This window comes from Colobus angolensis, unplaced genomic scaffold (assembly GCF_000951035.1).
Source record: "Colobus angolensis palliatus isolate OR3802 unplaced genomic scaffold, Cang.pa_1.0 Scaffold199, whole genome shotgun sequence".
NCBI classification, from domain to species: domain Eukaryota; kingdom Metazoa; phylum Chordata; class Mammalia; order Primates; family Cercopithecidae; genus Colobus; species Colobus angolensis.
Genome location: NW_012115143.1, coordinates 1402844 through 1422737, shown reverse-complemented (window position 1 = coordinate 1422737; position 19894 = coordinate 1402844). Strand labels below are relative to the sequence as shown.

General features: G+C 41.5%; 1 protein-coding gene across 1 annotated transcript in view; it reads right to left on the bottom strand.

Annotated features, from left to right (window-relative positions):
- TUBGCP4 (tubulin, gamma complex associated protein 4) overlaps positions 1–19891 on the bottom strand; it is a 35127-nt gene extending 15236 nt beyond the window's left edge. The window contains exons 1-9 of the mRNA XM_011941206.1: positions 19524–19891; positions 15037–15165; positions 14671–14793; positions 14231–14284; positions 13102–13158; positions 11151–11230; positions 7455–7656; positions 4996–5161; positions 4630–4754 (exon numbers count right to left, since the gene is read on the bottom strand). Coding sequence (XP_011796596.1) covers positions 4630–4754; positions 4996–5161; positions 7455–7656; positions 11151–11230; positions 13102–13158; positions 14231–14284; positions 14671–14793; positions 15037–15165; positions 19524–19601 — 1014 coding nt within the window. The 5' untranslated portion in view covers positions 19602–19891. The remainder of the gene's footprint in view (positions 1–4629; positions 4755–4995; positions 5162–7454; positions 7657–11150; positions 11231–13101; positions 13159–14230; positions 14285–14670; positions 14794–15036; positions 15166–19523) is intronic.
- Positions 19892–19894: the final 3 nt, after the last annotated feature.

The following is a 19894-nucleotide window of genomic DNA, read 5'->3' as shown; positions in this document are numbered from 1 at the left end:
CTGCAGTGAGCTAAGATTGCGTCAATGCACTCCAGCCTGGGCCACAGTAAGACTCTGTCTCAAAAAAAAAGAAAAGAAAAAGAAAAAGAAAAAAGGATAAAAACAAAAGCTTGTTCTTTGAAAAGACTAATGAGACTAAACAATAAAAAGAAATTCTAAATAAATAAAACATAAATGACAACAGATTTTTAAAAATTAAATCTAGATGAAATAGGTAAATTCCTAGAAAATACCAAAATTAATACAAGAAATAACTCTTTTATGTCAATAGGTTTTAAATACACTGAACTAGTTAAGTTTTCCCTCCTAAAAATATCTAGCTTAGATTATTTTTCAGGTAAATTCAAACTTTCAGTAAGAATTCCTGTCTTATATAAACCATTCTTAAAAAATAGAAAAAGAACAAAACCCAACTAGCCCATTTTATGAGGACTGTAGAGTCTTTACTCCAAAAGCACATAAGCAAGATACAGGGAAAGAAGGGTATAGTCTTATTTCACTGGTGACACGGGGTGGCTGTGTCCCCACCCAAACCTCATCTTGAATTGTAGCTTCCATAATTCCCACGTGTCGTGGGAGGAACCTGGTGGGATGTGATTGAATCATGGGGGTGGTCTTTCTCATGCTGTTCTTCTGAGAGGGAATAAATCACTCTTATAAAGGGGTGATTTATTTTATAATAAATTATATATTTTATATGTTTTTATAGTATTTTATAAAGGGGAGTCCCCCTACACAAACTCTCTTGCCTGCTGCCACACAAGACCTGACTCTGCTCCTCCTTCATCTGCAGCCATGACTGTGAGGCCTCCCCGTCTATGTGGAACTGTGAGTTCATTAAACCACTTTCCTTTACAAATTCCCCAGTCTTGGGTATGTCTTTATTAGCAGCACCAGAACAGACTAATACAACTAGTGATTACAGATGTAACACATCACAATCAAGTAGTGTTTATCTCAGGAAGAACCAGCATCTCCAAATCTAACCAGAAATTTATCATATAAATAGACTAAACGAGAAAAATAACCCAGAGCAAGAAACTGAACCTTAATTGATACAGAAAGAGCACTTGATAAAATTCAACATCTACTTATAATAAAAATCTCTGGACTGGCTATGGTGGCTCACAGAAGGACCACCTGAGCCGAGGAGGTCAAGACCAGCCTGGGCAACACAGCAAGACCCCATCTCAAAAAGTAATCATAAAAATAGAAGGAAATAGAAGGAAAGTTCTCTCATTTGCAGATGGTATGGTCATCTGCTTAGAACAACTGATATCAGCTGGGCGCGGTGGCTCAAGCCTGTAATCCCAGCACTTTGGGAGGCCGAGACGGGCGGATCACAAGGTCAGGAGATTGAGACCATCCTGGCTAACCCGGTGAAACCCCGTCTCTACTAAAAAAAATACAAAAAACTAGTCGGGCGAGGTGGCGGGCGCCTGTAGTCCCAGCTACTCGGGAGGCTGAGGCAGGAGAATGGCATGAACCCGGGAGGCGGAGCTTGCAGTGAGCTGAGATCCGGCCACTGCACTCCAGCCTGGGTGACAGAGCGAGACTCCGTCTCAAAAAAAAAAAAAAAAAAAGAACAACTGATATAATCAGACTATTAGAACTAAAAAGAGTTCAACGAGTTGCAAGGTATAAGATTAACCTACAAAAAGTAATACCACCATTTCTCTATGTAAGCAGTAAAAGCTAACAACAGACATAATTAAAATAAAAACTATTAAGTACTTCAGCATTTTTAAAACCTTTTTGTTTAAGTACTAAAATACATACAGAAAAGTACACATCATAAGTTCACAGCTTGAAGATTTTTACAAATTGAACACCTGTATTACCAGCACCCAGATCAAGAAATGGAACCAACTGAGTGTTCCAGCATCCTAGAGGCCCCACTCATGCCCCTCCCACTGACTCAAAGGCAAATACAGTCCTGACATCTAGCACCAGGTTCACTTTGCCTGTGTTTGAACTTTACAGAAATAGATTCACACAGTATACACACTTTAAAGGAAACATTTTTTACAGGAGAGAAAAATCCCAAAAGGGGTAAATATAACACATATTTACAAAACACTCCCCCTCTTTCCTTCAGGGCACACCATTTCTTTTCATTGCTGTAGGCTGTTATTGTTTCAATAACGCCTTCCAAAGTCTATTAGCTACAATTCTAAGAAACTCCAAAGAGTCTGTGCTTCAGTTTGCTTATCATTTTTACAAATTGGAATATAATTTCTAGCCAACTTTCACAAGAAAAAAACAAATTTTCCTATTGTTTATAATTCACTCAGTACAATTTTACTTTCCTCCATTAATTATATTTTCCAAAGATTTATAATAAAAATGATAAAGCAACGGAAATATACAATTTTCAAAAATGAAAGGAACTGATACCAACCCCTCTAGACTAGAACCTGCCTTGGCCTATAGACAGGGGTGAGGCAATGTCTTAAAATTTTTAAAGGACAGGAACATGGGTCATTTAGATATTTACTTGCCCAGAAAGAATCAAATCAAACAATACTTCACAGCCATTTTATGATCGAACATTCTGTGTCTACAACACAGTTCTATCTCTGATGACCAGGAGTTTTTGAGACAGTGACTAGAAAGGGAAACCATATTTATAATGGATGATTGTGCTTCCAACCCTTGGACATTTGATGCTCTTAGCAGTACCAGACACTGAGCGAAGTGCACTGCTTCTTAGCTCTATTTTCAGAATCCCCTGTAGAGGTTTGTCTTTGGTGGGTGGACTGGCTTGCTTAAATAGAAGTACCTGCTGGGCGTGGTGGCTCACACCTGTAATCTCAGCACTTTAGGAGGCCAAGGCAGAAGGATCACTTAAGCCCAAAAGTTCAAGACCAGCCTGGCCAACATGGCGAAACCCCCATCTCTATTAAAATACAAAAAAGTTTGCCAGGCATGCTGGTGCAGGCCTGCAGTCCCAGCTACTCAGGAGGCTGAGGCACATGAATTGCTTCAACCCGGGAGGCGGAGGTTGTAGTGAGCCATGATCACTCCACTGCACTCCAGCCTGGGCGACAAAGCAAGACCCTGTCTTGAAAATAAAACAAAATAAAATAAAATAATAAAATAAAATACAAGTACCGACCCTCTACTGACCTACGAATCAGAAGGTCTGGAAGTAAGGACTTGGTGCAAGTGCAGGTTTTAAAATTTCCTCATGTGGGCCGGGCGTGGTGGCTGACGCCTGTAATCCCAGAACTTTGGGAGGCTGAGGTGGGAGGATCACTTGAGCTCATGAGTTTCAGACCAGCATGGCCAACATGGTGAAACCCCATCTCTACTAAAAATACAAAAATTAGCAGGGCATGGTGATATGTGCCTGTAATCCCAGCTACTGGGGGGGGCTGAGGCAGAAGAATTGCTTGAACTTGGGAGGCGGAGGTTGCAGTGAGCCGAGATCACGCCATTGCACTCCAGCCTGGGCAACTGAACAAGACTCCATAAAAAAAATAAAAACTAAAACTTTCTCATGCGATCCTATGCTTAGCCAGTGTTGAAAGCCATGAATATAGTTAACAACGCAGTTGACTAAATGTCTCATTTCATGTTATCACATATCCATGAGACAAATGTTAATATAAGTCACAGAACATATATGCTCCTTTGAAAACTTACTGGTCACAATTTAAGTTGGTGGCAGCAGCACAATTCAAAATGAAGAAGACTGCGCTCCAGGAGTCGGAGGCCTGGCACTGACTTCACTATGGCAACTCACTGTGCCACACCAGACAAGCCAGACAAGCCAGACAAGCCAGCTTGCTGAGTGTTTGCTCCATTTATAAGAATGAGAAAATCATATTTGTTCTGCTTTCCTCATAAGATGATTGTGTATTTAAATGAAAGTGCAAGTTATAAGCCTTACTAAACTACAAGAAAGACACTAAATTTAGTCAGAATTAGGTGATTCCTAGGAGTTATTGCAAACGATAGAGACAGATCCAAAATGCTGATTTTCCAAATTTAAACCAAGACCTCCCCTTTATTCAACTAACTAACCAACTAAAAACCACCTGTCTTTTAGTTAGATAGGAAAATGAGAAGGCAGTTCTGCCTCTGTTAATGAAAACTGAGGCTTTTCTTTTTCTGCTTCTTGCCTTCAACTCTCTGCAACAGCTCTTTCCAAGCGCGGTTCTTACCACATCAAGAAAAAAACAAAAGTCAAGTAACTCAATTTCTTTCTTTCTTTTCTTTCTTTTTTCTTTTTTTTTTTGAGACAGAGTCTTGCTCTGTCGCCCAGGCTGGAGTGCAGTGGCGTGAGCTCAGCTGACAGCAACCTACGCCTCCCAGGTTCAAGCGATTCTCCTGCCTCAGCCTCCTAAGTAGCTGGGATTAAAGGCGCCCACCACCACACCCGACTAATTTTTGTATTTTTAGTAGAGACGGGGTTTCACCGTGTTGGCCGGGCTGGTCTTGAACTCCTGACCTCAGGTGATACACTTGCCTTGGCCTCCCAAAGTGTTGAGACTACAGGCGTGAGCCACTGCACCTGACCAAGTAACTCAATTTCTAGGAAACTAGTCTAATTTTTTTCTAAAAAAAAGAAAAACATATATATATAATATATATATACACACACATATATGACGAAACACAAACCTCAGCCACAGTGCTGCGAATGCGATCCACCACCTGTTCAAAGTCCACCAAGCTGAAGAGCGGCTGCTGCTTGAGACGGTGCAGCTCTGCAGCAAAAGTATCTTCCTGGTTTTTCAAAATGGATCCTGCAAAATAGGAAGGCACAGTCAAAGGAGGACAGAGAATACCCAGGACAGTCAGGCTTTTCTGGGGAGGGCTAATCCAGCAACTTCACCTGCTTCTCAGACAAATGTCATGATTCTGCTACAATCTCAGGATAGGAATATTATCGACCACTCGGTTCTGACGAGGCATGCTGGGGGGCCACACAGTGTTAAGGAAGAAGAGCGTTTGAGGGTGCGGTACATTGGACAAGGAGATTTCTACCTTTTCTAGTCAGGTTCACATTTTGATTCTCAAACATCTGGACAGATTCTCCAACAAATAGGATTTTTTCAGCAACCCTCACTGGAATGTAGGATGGCAAAATCTCCACTCGTAGGGAAAACTGCTTCAGAGATGGTGCCAGCATGTTCTCTTCCTCAATCAGGCGCTAGTCAAGGAGAGAGTACACATCAAGATGAAGTATGAAGCAAGAAAAGGAAAACACGAAAATATCTAGTAACTCTCCCAACCCATGATTTAAAGTAAAGACGCAGGGACTTCAAATCTGGTGTCGCACAGTTCTCAAACCACCCATTTTGGAGAGACGTATTTCATCTTCAGGCAGCAGAGTGGCATGGTGGAAATAAGAGTGGCTTTTTAAATACTGGGACTTGGGCCTTCACTCTGCCTTTACTACTGAGTAAAAACTTGCGCAGTTGAACAGCTTCCTTACTTATACACTGAAAGAGGTGGTCTTTTTTGTTTTCCAGGCCTTCTCTCTCTGTCTGCTCTGCTGGTGCTCCTCAGGGCACTGTCCCAGACTGTCTTTTCCTCTCAGCCTACACTTCTTATACAATCACATCGTCTTCTGTGACTGATCAGTGGAACAGATAGTTTTAATTTTTAGGTCACAGACTTCTCTGCATTCATAAAAGCTATGGACCTTCCAGACAAAAGTACAGAAATATCACATTTCATGAACCTTCTGAAGCCACCCAAGGGCCCCAGATTAAAAATCTCCAAGCTCCATGCTGATGATTCCATAGGTAGATTTAGAGCAAGCTGGAGTGCTCTCATGAGCCCCAGGTTCAGCCCACTGAACATTTCCCACAAGTTCCTCAAACTCAACATGCCCGCCATTAGACCCATCTTCTTCCCCACATACCAGCAGTATACAACCCTATCATGACTACCTGCCCAGCTGCTGAAGGCAGAAACCTGGGTATCATCAATGATTCTTCCCTCTTGACTCATTTCCAAGCACTCACTAGGCCTATCGATTCCACCTTCTAAACATCTCTCACACCTCTTACCTCTTTTTTAATATTCAATGTTAGTATCTTTGGTTTAGGGGACTATTATTTTCACCTAAGTCTCCCCAACACTCTCTTAGCTGGTTGACCTGCCTCTAATCTTGATTTTTAAAAAATGATTCCCCATATAGCATCCAGAGTGATTTATCATGAAGTTTGACTGTGGTACCCACTTGCTTAAAATTCAATAGCCCCCAACTCTTTTCAGGTTCAAGTACAAATTCATTTCTACTGTTTACATGCACCTTTGTGATCTTCTGCTTAACTCAAGTTTCATCAAGTAACAATTTAAAAGTTTCAAGTACCACCCCTCCCTCACACCATCTCTTATAATATTTTACTTCAGCCTTTACTTGACCATTTCAATTGAATTACTACTGTTTCCCTAAATGAACCACGTCCTTAATGGCCCCTGTACCTTTACACAGATCATTCCTTCTGCCTGGATATCTCTTGATCACTCCTCCCAAACTCTTTGCAATTTAGACATACCTTCCACTGAGAAGCCTTCTCTAGTCACTCCAAGACCCTATCCCATGACCATGTTCCAAGAATACCCATATTTAGTCTTTTCAGAGCACTTAGTACACTGTAATGTAACTGTTTACTTTTCTACATATCTTCCCCTAAGCTATGAGCTCCTTAGGGACAGAGACTACTACTTTTTATTTGTATCACCTAGAACAATGCCTGGCACATAACAGGCATTCAATGAAATACTGCCACAGGATAAATGAATGGATGGATGGATAGATGGATGGATGAATATGGACATTGTAGAACTTTGAGGAGTCTAATCAAAACACCAAATGGCCGGGTGCGGTGGCTCACGCCTGTAATCCCAGCACTTTGGGAATCCGAGGCGGGTGGATCACCTGAGGTCAGGCGTTCAAGACCAGCTTGGCCAACATGACAGAACTCCGTCTCTACTAAAAATCTGAAAATAAAAAACATGAAAATTAGCCAGGCATGGTGACACACGCCTGGTCCCAGGTACTTGGCAGGCTGAGGCAGGAGAATTGCTTGAACCTGGGAGGCAGCAGCTGCAGTGAGCCAAGATTGTGCCATTGCACTCCAGCCTGGGCAACAGGTGAGAATCTGTCTCAAAAAAAAAAAAGAAAAAAACTCCAAACTGTATTTAAAATCTAAAACGTAGCTAGCTATTCCATTAGAGTAGCTATATTCATATAAGTAAGACTTATAATCTCTTAAATGCATATATTGGAAAAGGAGAAACAAAAAGAATCTCACAAACATATTTTCTATTTTATAGTCTCACACCAGTTAAGACAAAGCCAAATGTTTACATCCAAAGAATTGATGGAAGGTGCTCAGCTATGAGCTAAGAAGGGATCACCAGAAGATCATTTGGCTGCATGCTTTTCTGACTCCTGGCAGGAGGGTGCTGGCTGCTTTTTGGGCTCTCACCAAGTCCTGGAGTTCTCTCAGTTGTTTTCCTGTCAGTCCCCCAATGCCCAGATCCTCCTCGTCCTCTTCTGGCTGAGCACTGACATTACCAGAAGATGGACCCTGTTTGATAAAGAATTCTTCATGCTGGTCCAAGAGGAGTCCGTGGAGCATCCAGGCTGAGAGTTGTTTATACATGACCCCATGACAAACGGCCAGGATTCTGGGCAGAGCGGAAAGTAAGAGGCTTAGAAGTCATGCTTTAAACTGTTACAGGATAAACAGAGGTCTGAGAGTTTGATGAGTCATAAGGGAAATAACCAATTAAGTTAAAAATAATTGTGCTATTTTAATTTAAATGTGGGTGAACTAACTCACTGAATTTCCATATTTGCAGCCTACATAATGAAATCTAAAATGTTCAGTATATGTGCTGATATTATTTTAGGGAAGACATTTTCTTCCCTTCTTTTATGTAATTTTCAAAACTGATGGATCCTAAATATGTACAACTGTTTGATAGCAATAAAAAATAAAAATAATAAAAAATTTTAAAAATGGACTTAATGGAGTCTCTTTTTGGCTACCACAGTATTAAATTTGTTTTATTTTTGCTGGAATCACATAGGGAGAGAGCATCAACGCGTGAGGGCCAGGTATACATGAAAAACTATTATCTAGCAAAATTCAGAAACTAAAACAAAATGCAGAATGGTTTTTGGGGAACAGGATATTCAGATGGTCTCAAAGGATCATCCACCAGATAGTTATTAATTAAAAGGGGAAAATGTACCTCTACAATGGAGCAGTACGTGATGAAAACACCTAAGCCAAGTGATCCAACTGCACATCAGTCATGAGATAAACTTACTTTCTGTGCCTTCTAATATGATGTAATGGGAAATAATACCACCTACATAGTATTCTTGCCAAAAAAGTTTAATCCAGATCTAATCATAAGGAAACAACAAATCCAGATTGTGGAACATTATACAGGACAGCTGGTCAGGACTCTTAAAATGTCGGCGTCATCCAAAACACCAAGAACAACGAAAGGCAAGGGGGATGGTTCCAAATTAAAAGAGACTGAAAAGACATGAGAACAAAATGTAGTATGTGAACACTGATTGGATCCTGGACAGCAAAAAAAAAAAAAAAGAAGAATAGCTATGAAGGAATTCTGGGGGACAACTAGAAAAATTTGGATATAGTATTATTGAATTAATGTTAGCCTTCTTGGGTGTGATATGGAACTGACATTCTATAAGAAAATCCCTTTTTATTTTCTTTCTTTTTCTTTTTCTTTTTTTTGAGACAGGGTCTCACTCAGTCGCCCAGGCTGGAGTGCAGTAGCACGATCATGGCTCACTGCAGTTTTGACCTCCTGGACTCAAGCCATCCTCCCACCTCAGCCTCCTAAGTAGCTGGGCCCACAGGGGCATGCACCATGCTTATTTTATTTTTGTATTTGTAGAGATGAAGTCTCACTATGTTGCCTGAGCTGGTCTCCTAGGCTTAAGCTATCCACTCAACTTGGCCTCTCAAAGTGCTAGGAACACAGGTGTGTGCCACCATGCCCAGCCAAGGATATCTTTTTTCTAAAGTGATATAAGATGAAGTATTTAGGGGTTAAGTGTTGGGATATCTGTGACTACTTTCAAATGATTCTGCAAAAAAAGTTTGTGTGCTTCATATATATGTATAGAAGGAGAAAAAGAGAAGTCAAATGTGGGAAATGTTAACAAATGGTGAAACTGAAGGATATACTAGCGTTTGGTTGGGGTTTTTTGTTTTGAGACAGGGTCTCACTGTCATCCAGGCTGGATTACAGTGGCGAGATCTCAGCTCAACCTCCTGGGCTAAAGCAATCCTTCTGCCTCAGCTTCCCATAGGTGGGACTACGGGCAGGCACCACACCTGGCTAATTTTTTTATTTTTAGTACAGACAAGGTCTCGCTATGTTGCCCAGGCTGGTCTCGAACTCCTGGGCTCAAGTGATCCCTCTGCCTCAGCCTTCCAAAGTGCTGGGATTATAAGTGTGAGCCACCGAGCCCAGCCTACAAGTGTTTCGTTATACGTTTCTTTCAACTTTTTTGTAGGTTTAAAATTTTTCAAAATAAAAGGCTGGGAGAAAAAGAAATTACAAGAGCTTGAGCATGTTATTTGTAGTATGCTAACTGAATGGAATCTCTCTTTAAAAAGATCACACGTGAAGCTATTTACATTTATGCATTTCTGAGTATGTGGTCTGTAAAGTTTGGTCCCTGCAAACACAGAACAAACATGTATATATAATATCATCTACGTAAGATGTTATATTCTATACACAGAAGTATAATAGAGAATAATTAAGTCCCTAAGGCATGTTCTGGAAAGTTTCCCGCTGTAATGAGGGTTTACTCATGCAGTGGTAAGAGTGGAGATTAAGAGTCGTGAGTGGCCTGGCCGGGTGTGGTGGCTCACACCTGTAATCCGAACACTTTGGGGAGCCAACACGGGAGGATCGGTTGAGCCCAGGAGTTCAAGACCAGCCTGGGCAACACAGCAAAACCTCATCTGTATAAAAAATTAAAACAAAATAAGAAAAAAGGAAAAAACAAACACAGCTGTGAGTGGCCTCAGGGACCATCTATTATAATTTTTCAATGAATGTCACAATTTTTTTTAAATAAGGAAAATGGAGAAATGGAAAGATCAAACAGGCAGTCTTTGATCATACTCTACACATATTTTTATGCAGTTGCAATCACAAGATAAATACAATTTTGTATCATTTGTCAGTACATATTTATACAAAATATTTTGCATGTGATAGTACCTGTACTTTTAGTGGCTTTATAGTCTATCAAGTGAACATATCATTATTTAAATTTTCTTCTACTGTAATTTTCTAATTTCCTGATATAGTACACAACATTGCAGTGAACATGTTTGTGTATATAGTTATTTTCTTCTATTAACTAATTTTGTTAGGATAAAATTCCTAAGAGTGGCATCATGGGATTATAAAGCATAAACACTTTTAAGGACCTTCAATTTGAAAATACCAGCTACTTGGCCGGGCGCGGTGGCTCAAGCCTGTAATCCCAGCACTTTGGGAGGCCGAGACGGGCGGATCACAAGGTCAGGAGATCGAGACCATCCTGGCTAACCCGGTGAAACCCCGTCTCTGCTAAAAAATACAAAAAACTAGCCGGGCGAGGTGGCGGGCACCTGTAGTCCCCGCTACTCGGGAGGCTGAGGCAGGAGAATGGCGTAAACCCGGGAGGCGGAGCTTGCAGTGAGCTGAGATCCCGCCACTGCACTCCAGCCTCGGCGACAGAGCGAGACGCTCGACTCCGTCTCAAAAAAAAAAAAAAAAAAAAAAAAAAGAAAATACCAGCTACTCAAATACACATGTTTAGACATAGCAAGCAACACCTGGCACATGTAATGGAATTTCTGCAAGGATAACAACATCTAAACATTTAAAAACATTGCCTCAAGGTCATCCAGGCAGCTAAATCCTGGTTTTGACACTCAGCACTCTATAGCCCTTTGCAATGCCTGAGCCATAATAAAGGCTACATGGGCTCTTCTGCTCACGGAGTTTTTTCCACCCTGGTCATAACCTTCCCAAGAGGGAAACCTGAAATGACCTGAAAATAAAACATGTGAGAACTCAAATAATTTGACTGCCCACCTCCACCACCGATTCCCAGTTAAGCCATGACTTACTTTTCCAGTGCACTTCGAACAGGAGGCAACCCCCCACAGCTGTGTTTGTAGACTGTTTCCAGGATTTGACAACCATGAATCTGTGGAAAATACGGCCTTGTCAAACTGGATTCCATTCTAATAGTCCATGCAAGACAAATTCTTATTCCATATTCAACCAAGAGGGCACAATCTAGGAGAGACTGGGGACAAACTTTCTCCTAAGATTTACACATAGTGGTTCTCAAAGAGGGACCACTCCTCCATCAGCGGCATCACCTGGGGGCTCATTAGACACGCAAACTCTTGGTTAGAACCCAGCACTCAGTGGTTCCACAAGCCCTCCAGGTGATTCTAATGCACAGTAAAGTGTGAGAACCACTGCACTTAAAGCAACCAGAATCATTTAGAGTTGGAACACCAAAGCCAAGGAAAGCTCTTTATTTCAAGTTAAGGTCCAATTCAGTCTACTTCTAAGGTATATACTTTTTCAAAAATCCTCTGCCTCTATGTTCTTCAGACTTTTAATTTTACCACTTTGAGGTATAATTTACCATGAAATTCACTCGTTTTAAGCATACTGATCAACAATTTTTAATAAATTTCAAACACTGGGCAACCATTACCACAATCCAGTTTATAACATTTCCATTGCTCCAAAAAGCCCCTTTGTGCCTGTTTGCAATCAATCTCCATTCTCGCCCCCAGCCTAGAATCTTGACCGCCTGATTTTTAAAAACTCTGAAGAGCCTTGGTACACTAGTTTCTCTACCACCATCCTGGCAGGAAGGAAGATTCACCCATCTGCAATCCCCCTCTTTTCCACTCTCCTTCCCATAGCCAGCAGAAGTTGAAGGCCAACCAAGACCTGCAGCTAGGCCTGGCTTCCTTATGCTGTCCTCTTTAGCTCTACTTGCCTAGAAGGTCCCCTTTTATTGTGGGAGATAGTTTAATCTAGTGGTTAAGAGCACACTCTTTGGAGCTAGACAAAGCTGGGATATAAACCCATTTACTACTATCTGTGTGACGCTGGGCATGTCCCTTAACCTACTTAGCCCTTTAGTGGATTGTGTGTGATAATGTATTTAAAGCACTTAGCACAGTGTCTAGTATACAACAAGTGACAGTAAAAGCTGGATGTTGTTATTTGATGAGGGCAATTAGCTTTGAAGGGCCAATGAGCACCTACTACTGGCTTTGCTGGCACAGCATGAATGTAGCAGAGCACTTGTTTCTACACTTACACAGTTAAAAATGATGCAGCAATGTGGCAGATTAACTGGTTTACTAGTTATATTAATGAAAATGAACACCCCTAATAAGCTAAGGCACAAATAAAAATCTTAAAAAAATGAAGACTTGAACTAAAGACGTTTAATCCATTTGTCCACTTGGTCCAATTGTGGACCAATTCAATAGGACAGCAGATACTTCTAATATGAAATCTTAAAGCATTTATTCCTCAGAATTATTAACTCTGCCCAGAAAGACAGTCTCCTGACTTCTCAATATACCTGATAAAAACTTGTGATAAGAATAGGCTTATTTAATAAACATCTGGCTTTCACTCACTGATGTCAAAATTCTCAGAAAGCTGCCAGCACACTAACCATAAACCTATTACATTCTTCCTAAGAATTAACTTTCTGCTTCACACCCAACAGTTCTAAACTCTTCCTGCAGGTTCCTCTCACCTGCAAACATCCACGGCATTTTTTTTCTTACCCCAACAACATTCTTGGGCACATCTACTAACATTTCCTCTATCTTCTGGACCAGGAGGTGTTTAAAGACAGAGTCATATTTTTGCATTCCTGACACTTAACATGATAACCAGGCAGATATTGAATGGATGAATGAATAAATAAAAACTACTAAAAACTAGGGTCTTCGAAAAAGAATGTACAGCAAGATTAATTAGTAATATTTCCTCAGTGTTTAGCAAAGCAAAAGGAATAAGGAAAGTTCTCACCTTTTGACTTTTAATTTGTTCCACTACAACCATCACAGAGGGAAAAAGAAGTTGAAACTGCAAAGTAGAGAATAATTAGAAGGGTATGTAATCAAATGTAAGGGAAAAAAATCAACATAGGAAATGCTTTTGTTTCTAAAGAGTTCAACTTAAGGTAAAATGGCAATACCAAAGAACAGTCAAGATCCAGTATCCTAAGGCAACTGGATGTGGAGGTTCACCGCAGATAGGAAGAGGACATCAGAGAGAAGCAGTTTCTGTCTTTCTTTTTTTTTTTTTTTGAGACAGGGTCTCACTCTGTCACCCAGACTGGAGTATAGTGGTGGGATCCCAGCTCACTGCAACCTCTGCCCCCGGATTCAGGAGATTCTCATGCGTCAGCCTCCCGACTAGCTGGGACTACAGGTGCACACCACCACAACCGACTAATTTTTGTATGTTTAGTAGAGATGGGGTTTCACCGTTTTGGCCAGGCTGGTCTCCAGCTCCTGACCTCAAGTGATCCAACCGCCTCGGCCTCCCAAAGTGCTGGGATTAGAGGCATGTATCACCATGCCCAGTACGGAAGCAGTTTCTTTCCTTTTTTTTTTTGAGACGGAGTCTCGCTCTGTCGCCCGGGCTGGAGTGCAGTGGCCGGATCTCAGCTCACTCCGCCTCCCGGGTTCACGCCATTCTCCTGCCTCAGCTTCCCGAGTAGCTAGGACTACAGGCGCCCGCCACGTCGCCCGGCTAGTTTTTTGTATTTTTTAGTAGAGACGGGGTTTCACAGTGTTAGCCAGGATGGTCTCGATCTCCTGACCTCGTGATCCGCCCGTCTCGGCCTCCCAAAGTGCTGGGATTACAGGCTTGAGCCACCGCGCCCGGCCGGGAAGCAGTTTCTATTTCTGAGGCTGGCATACTTGTTAATACTGATGTCAATATATAGCAGTAATATTAGAATATCAGACATTAAGTTTTAACTATATTTGGAAATCTTTAAACAATTTTGATCTAGTAAAGCATACAAAATGCACAAAATATGTTAGGCGCTGAATCCAGAAGAAAAAAGTTCTCAAAAATAGTATCATAAATTAGATTATTCTAACACTATCAACAGATTGCAAGGCATTTGGTTATTTGGCCAGCATACCTGGTCTAGGGAGTAGTTGACATGTGATATAGAGAGATGGGGATCACCCAGGAACTGCAATAAAACAAGCCGTGATTAGGGCTCCACACAAAATATCTCAAATCTATTTGATCTACAAAAATGAGAAGAGAATCTCATGATGGGTTTAATGTTAATTTTAGGCTATTGAGAACTGATAATTTAATCAGGTTATTAATCCTGATTTTCAGGCCATAAAGAAACCAAGCCAGGGCTCTTATAACTCACTAAAGAGTCTTTGCCATGATCTGTAAGCCACTCTGATCACAGGTTGGGCAATCACTGAGAGAACACTATCCCTTCCAGCCATATAGGAAATTGCTCACTCTTAACTACCTGACCTTATCAAAGGGCATTTCAGATTCAAGAATATGCCCTAATCTACTGTCCCAGAGATGTTTCCTATATCTCCTCCTTCTTACCTCTTGTTCCAAATCAAGCAGTGCTTGGCGATAAGGCTGCAAAACAGAATCCAGCCCTGTGCAGAAGGCCCTCAGGTAGATTCCATGTAACCCACCTTGGCCCTGCTGAGATGGATGGTGATCCTGAAATCAAACAAACAGAAGCCAACTTCTCAGCTCAGGCCCTGAAACCTGAGAAAGACATTATCAGGCTTGTTTCTTTTCAGAGTTATATAAACAAACCAATTACAGGCCTTGCCTTCACTTGAATATTTCCAGTGATGAGAAATCCATCACTTATTTCACATGAATTACCGATAAATTCACTGAAAGCTTGACATAGCTCCTGCCCTCTAGAGGTGTACACCCACCGAGAACAGGACCCACCTGTTGTTGCACATGGCCCGTGTACTGTTCAATGAACTCAGTGAAGCGAATATAGTCTGTGCCGAGCCGGCAGAGTCGATTCAGGACACTGGTCTCACTGGGGTGGAGGAAAGGGAAGTCCTGTGATACCTGTGGGAAGAGGAACACTGCCGAAAACACTGCCAGTCACTGCCTCAACTTTCAGGCGCTTCAAATGCTTCATACTACACATTTACCGTTTTCTTTCTTAAGATGTCCACTTAAAGGTGTTAAGTTCTGGATAACAATGTATTTCCAAACCACTTCAAAGGGGTTCCCTATCCCTGGGAAACCCTTTGCTTCTTAAAATAGGTAACGCACGCTAAATAATTTAAACAATACAAAATGGCATACATTAAAAATAAGTCAACCACCCCAGAAGCAGCCGCTATTACCTACTTCTTAAGCAATCTTCTAGGGATGGTCTATAAGGATATGGGGTTTTTGACCTGGTTGCCACTAAGTTTCTTTAGCAATATTGCTCAAACGGGGGTCTGCAGACTCGATGGGTTTCTCAGACATATTCTTAGGATTTACAAATTCTCTATAACAGTTTTCATTCCAGTAAAAATCTAAAATTAAACATACTATTATCTGTAAATGTACCTTATAACTGGCCATATAAATTTAGTGTCCATATTTGCATTTGTATTTTTAATTTAAATGAAAGCCAAATGATAGCCTAATATGCTATATATAAAGGTTTCACAGCAGTTCAGGTAGAAAAAAGTAGTGGGAAAATATATTCCTTCAACCAACTTTTTAAAAACACTGTGGTAAAATACATATAACAAAATCTACCATTTTAGTTATTTTAAGTATATAGTTCAGTGGTATGAAGAACATTCACACTGTTGTACAACCATCACCACCATCTATCTCCAGAACTTTTCTGTTCGCCCCAAAGGAAACTCCGTATCCAGCCCCTGCCAAACACCACTCTACTGCCTCTGACTTTGACTACTCTAGTTACCTCATACAAGTGGAATCATTCAGGCCGGGGGTAGTTGCTCACGCCTGTAATCCCAGCATTTTGGGAGGCCGAGGCGGGTGGATCACCTGAGGTCAGGAGTTCAAGACCAGCCTGGTCAACATGATGAAACCCCACCTCTACTAAAAATATGAAAATTAGCCAGGCATAGTTGTGGGCGCCTGTTATGCCAGCTACTTGGGAGGCTGAGGCACGAGAATTGTTTAAACCCAGGAGGCAGAGATTGCAGTGAGCCGAGATTGTACCACTGCACTCCAGCCTGGGCAACAGAGCGAGACTTTGTCTCAAAAAAAGTGGAATCATTATTTGTCCTTTTGAGACTGGCTTATTTCAGTTCATCCATGTTGTAGCATGTGCCAGAATTTCCTTCCTTTTTAAGGCTGAACAATATTCCCTTGTATTTATATACCACATCTCAATTACCTATTCGTCCCTGCACTGACACTTGCTTCCACCTTTCAGCTATTGTGAATAATGCTTGGTGAACATGGGTGTACAAATATCTGTTGGGTCCTTGCTTTTACTTGTTTTGGGATATACCCTGAAGTGGAACTGCTAGATTATATGGGAATTTTATATTTAATTTTTTTTTTTTTTAGAGACAAAGTTTCACTCTGTCACCCAGACTGGAATACAGTGGTGGGTTCACAGTCCACTGTAACCTCAAACCCCTAGGTTCAACCAGTTCTCCCACCTCAGCCTCCAGAATAGCTAGGGCTACAGGCATGTGTCACCATGCCCGGCTAATTAAAAAAAATTTTTTTGTAGAGATGGAGTTTTGCTCTGCTGCGCAGGCTAGCCTCAAACTCCTGGCATTAACTGATCCTCTAGCCTCACCCTCCCAAAGTGCTGAGATCACAAGTGTGAGCTGCTGTGCCTGGCCTTTATTTAATTTTTTGAAGAACTGCCATACCATGTTCCATAATGGCTGTAACATTTTACATTTCCATTACTATATCCCAGGTACTGTGCTAATACTTTCAGACAAAAGAGTGAACAGAATCAGATGCAATTACTGCTCCAAAGGAACTCAGCGTATTATAAATGGATGGATATATAATATGGATTATATGTGGATGCCATCTTTACATGACAGTAAATGTGGTAACAAATAGGCAAAGAAAAATTTTTCTTACCGAGTCCATAGAAAATTGATTAGGAATCCAATTAATGTAGATTTTAATGATACAATGCTAATCACTTCTTCAAGTTAGTAACTTAAGAGGTTGCACAACATGGTGCTTAAGAACCTGGTCTCTGGAGCCTGACTGCCTGGGTTTGAATCCCTGAGTCGCCTTTACTTGCTTGAAAGCTTAGGCAAGTTACTATACCTGTGGGTGCCTCAGTTTTCATACCTATAAACTGAAGAAAATAACTGTGAGGATTAAATAAGTTAATACATGTGTAAAGCACATGTCCCAAGCACACAGCCAGTGCTCAACACACATAAGCAATTTTATATTATTAACAAGACAGCTCTACCAGTTATCAAGTGATACTACTATTAAAATTGGCATTTGAGTGTTTCTTGTTGGCAGAGTTTTTGAAAAGTTCAATATCTAATTACTCTGAAACAGCACACAATATCTTGAAGTTACTGATACCATTCTATATAACATAGTTATATGAACAGGCTGAGAAATCCTGCATTAAAATAATGGTCATTTGAATTTATTGATTTGGTCGTTTTGTTTACTTTTAATTTATAAAAATATTTGATTTTATAGTTGTTTAAGAGCATTATGCTTGAGTTTATAACTAGCTTATGTATATACATATTCAATATAATAAAATAATTTTCGTCAACACTTGGCACTCATGACAACTTTTCCCTTTATTCAAGTGTAAAAGACACTGCTCTGCAGAAAGTATGTAATACTTGCTGTCTTTGTCTTCTTTCCTTCCATCAATACCTAAACACCTGCTATGTGGCAGAAACTGTGCTAGGTGCTCCAGGTAGACGAATGAAGAAGACCACTGTGGTCTTCGCTCCCAGGGGCAATCTATGTGGGAGAAAGGCTAAAAACAGGTAACAACGATACATTATGAACTGTGACAAATCCTATTAGGGAAATAAAGAAGTTGATGGAGAATAATGGCATCAGGGGAGGATGCTTAATTTAAAGATGTGCTCAGAGAAAGTTTTTCTGACAAAGTGACTTTAAAGCTGAGACCTTAAGGATGAAAAGGTAGACAATACCTGATTGAGAATTTTTCATAAGAAACAAAGGAAGGGAAAAGATGAATTACTTGTTGCTGTCTCCCCCACCCCCTCCCTAGCTATCTTTCCTGTGCTGTGTTATCTCTTTTTATTTTGGACCATCAGGCACCCACATACTTCCTGAATACTGTTCTCCTATATGCATGACATTGTACTAAGCTCTATGGAGAAAAGTGAAATACTGAATTAGTCTTCAAAGACCTACAGGTGAAAGATAATTCAAACTCCACCACACAAATCTTCACCTATTTTTTTCAAAAATTCACCTAAACTCTCAAACTCCAAATACACATTCATAAATAATAACGAAATGAATCTGTTTGATTGACAGGTTTTATAGACTAAGAATGTACCTTTTCTGCTCTTCCACAGTCTATTTGCCAATTCTTCTAAGAATAGGCGTGTCTTGGTGATCAGATGGACCTAGATTTCAATCTTGCTACTACCAGGACTGGCCAGCATAAAGTTCTCTGAGCTTCAGTTTGCTCATTTGGTAACTAGTAGAAACAATACCTAAATGACTAAGTTATTGAGAGCATAACACATTACTGGAAGCAGAAGCAGGTAAGAGTACTTCAAATACTGAAGCCAGACAGACCTGGTTCAAAACTAAGCTCTGTTAATTACTAGCTATGAGACCCCGATAGTTATTTAACATTCTAAACCTAAGTTAACCTGTAAAATGGATATAGATGGTTGTGAGGATTAAATAAGATAATGCATACGGAACATCATACATTCCTGGTTACACAAAGGCCCCCTACTAAGTGCTTTACCTAGTGCAGAAATTTCCTGGTAAAGGAGTAATGAGGGATACACCGCAGGCTCTCGATTTCATTTTTTCATTCAACAAACTTTACTGAGCGCTTACCAAGTGTTTGGGAGCTGTGTATTTGGCCCAGTCCTTGAAAACTCAAACAATGCACGTGTGAAAATAAATAGGAGAAAGTACCTCCCACACTTCTAAATCATTCCCCAGCAACTGTCACTCAGACACCTGGACCTCAGGCCCTTTCCTCGCCCCGCCACAGGCGGGGCTCTTCGAGGTCTGCCCTCCGTTTTCTAGCCTAGGCCCAGCCTCTCTAGGTGTCGCATCAGCCTTGACCCTAAGGGGCTGCCCTCCAGTCACCTGCCCAGGGACACGCCCCCAGCCCTGGAAGCCCCGCCCGCTAGGTCCCTCAGCCTAGTCCCCCAAGTGCTGACTCAGGCCCGCCACTCCTGCACTCCCCGGTTCCCGCGCTCTGCGCCGGATAGTACCTGCAGGCCACTCCGCTTGTTCCAGGTGAAAATAGACCCAGGGTACCCGCTCAGAGCCAAGAGCAGTTCGTGGATCATTCCCACAGCGGACCTCGAGTCCCTGGATACTTCACCCCCTCCTCCAGCGCACCTCCAGGCGACCACGAGGGGAGTGCTTCCCCTTCCACACGCGCACCAGCCCCTGGGTCGGACGGTTTGTGCCGAATCAACCCACCGAGACAATCGCTGCGGCGGAGCAGACGGGAAGCTGGGAAGGGGTCGCGGCTGAGTTCCGGAAGTTCGGCGGCTCCACTGGGCCCACCCGCTACTCCCGCCCAGGCTCCGTGGAGACTGAGTCGCGGTCGCAGCCCTCGCGCATGCGCCCTCGGTGC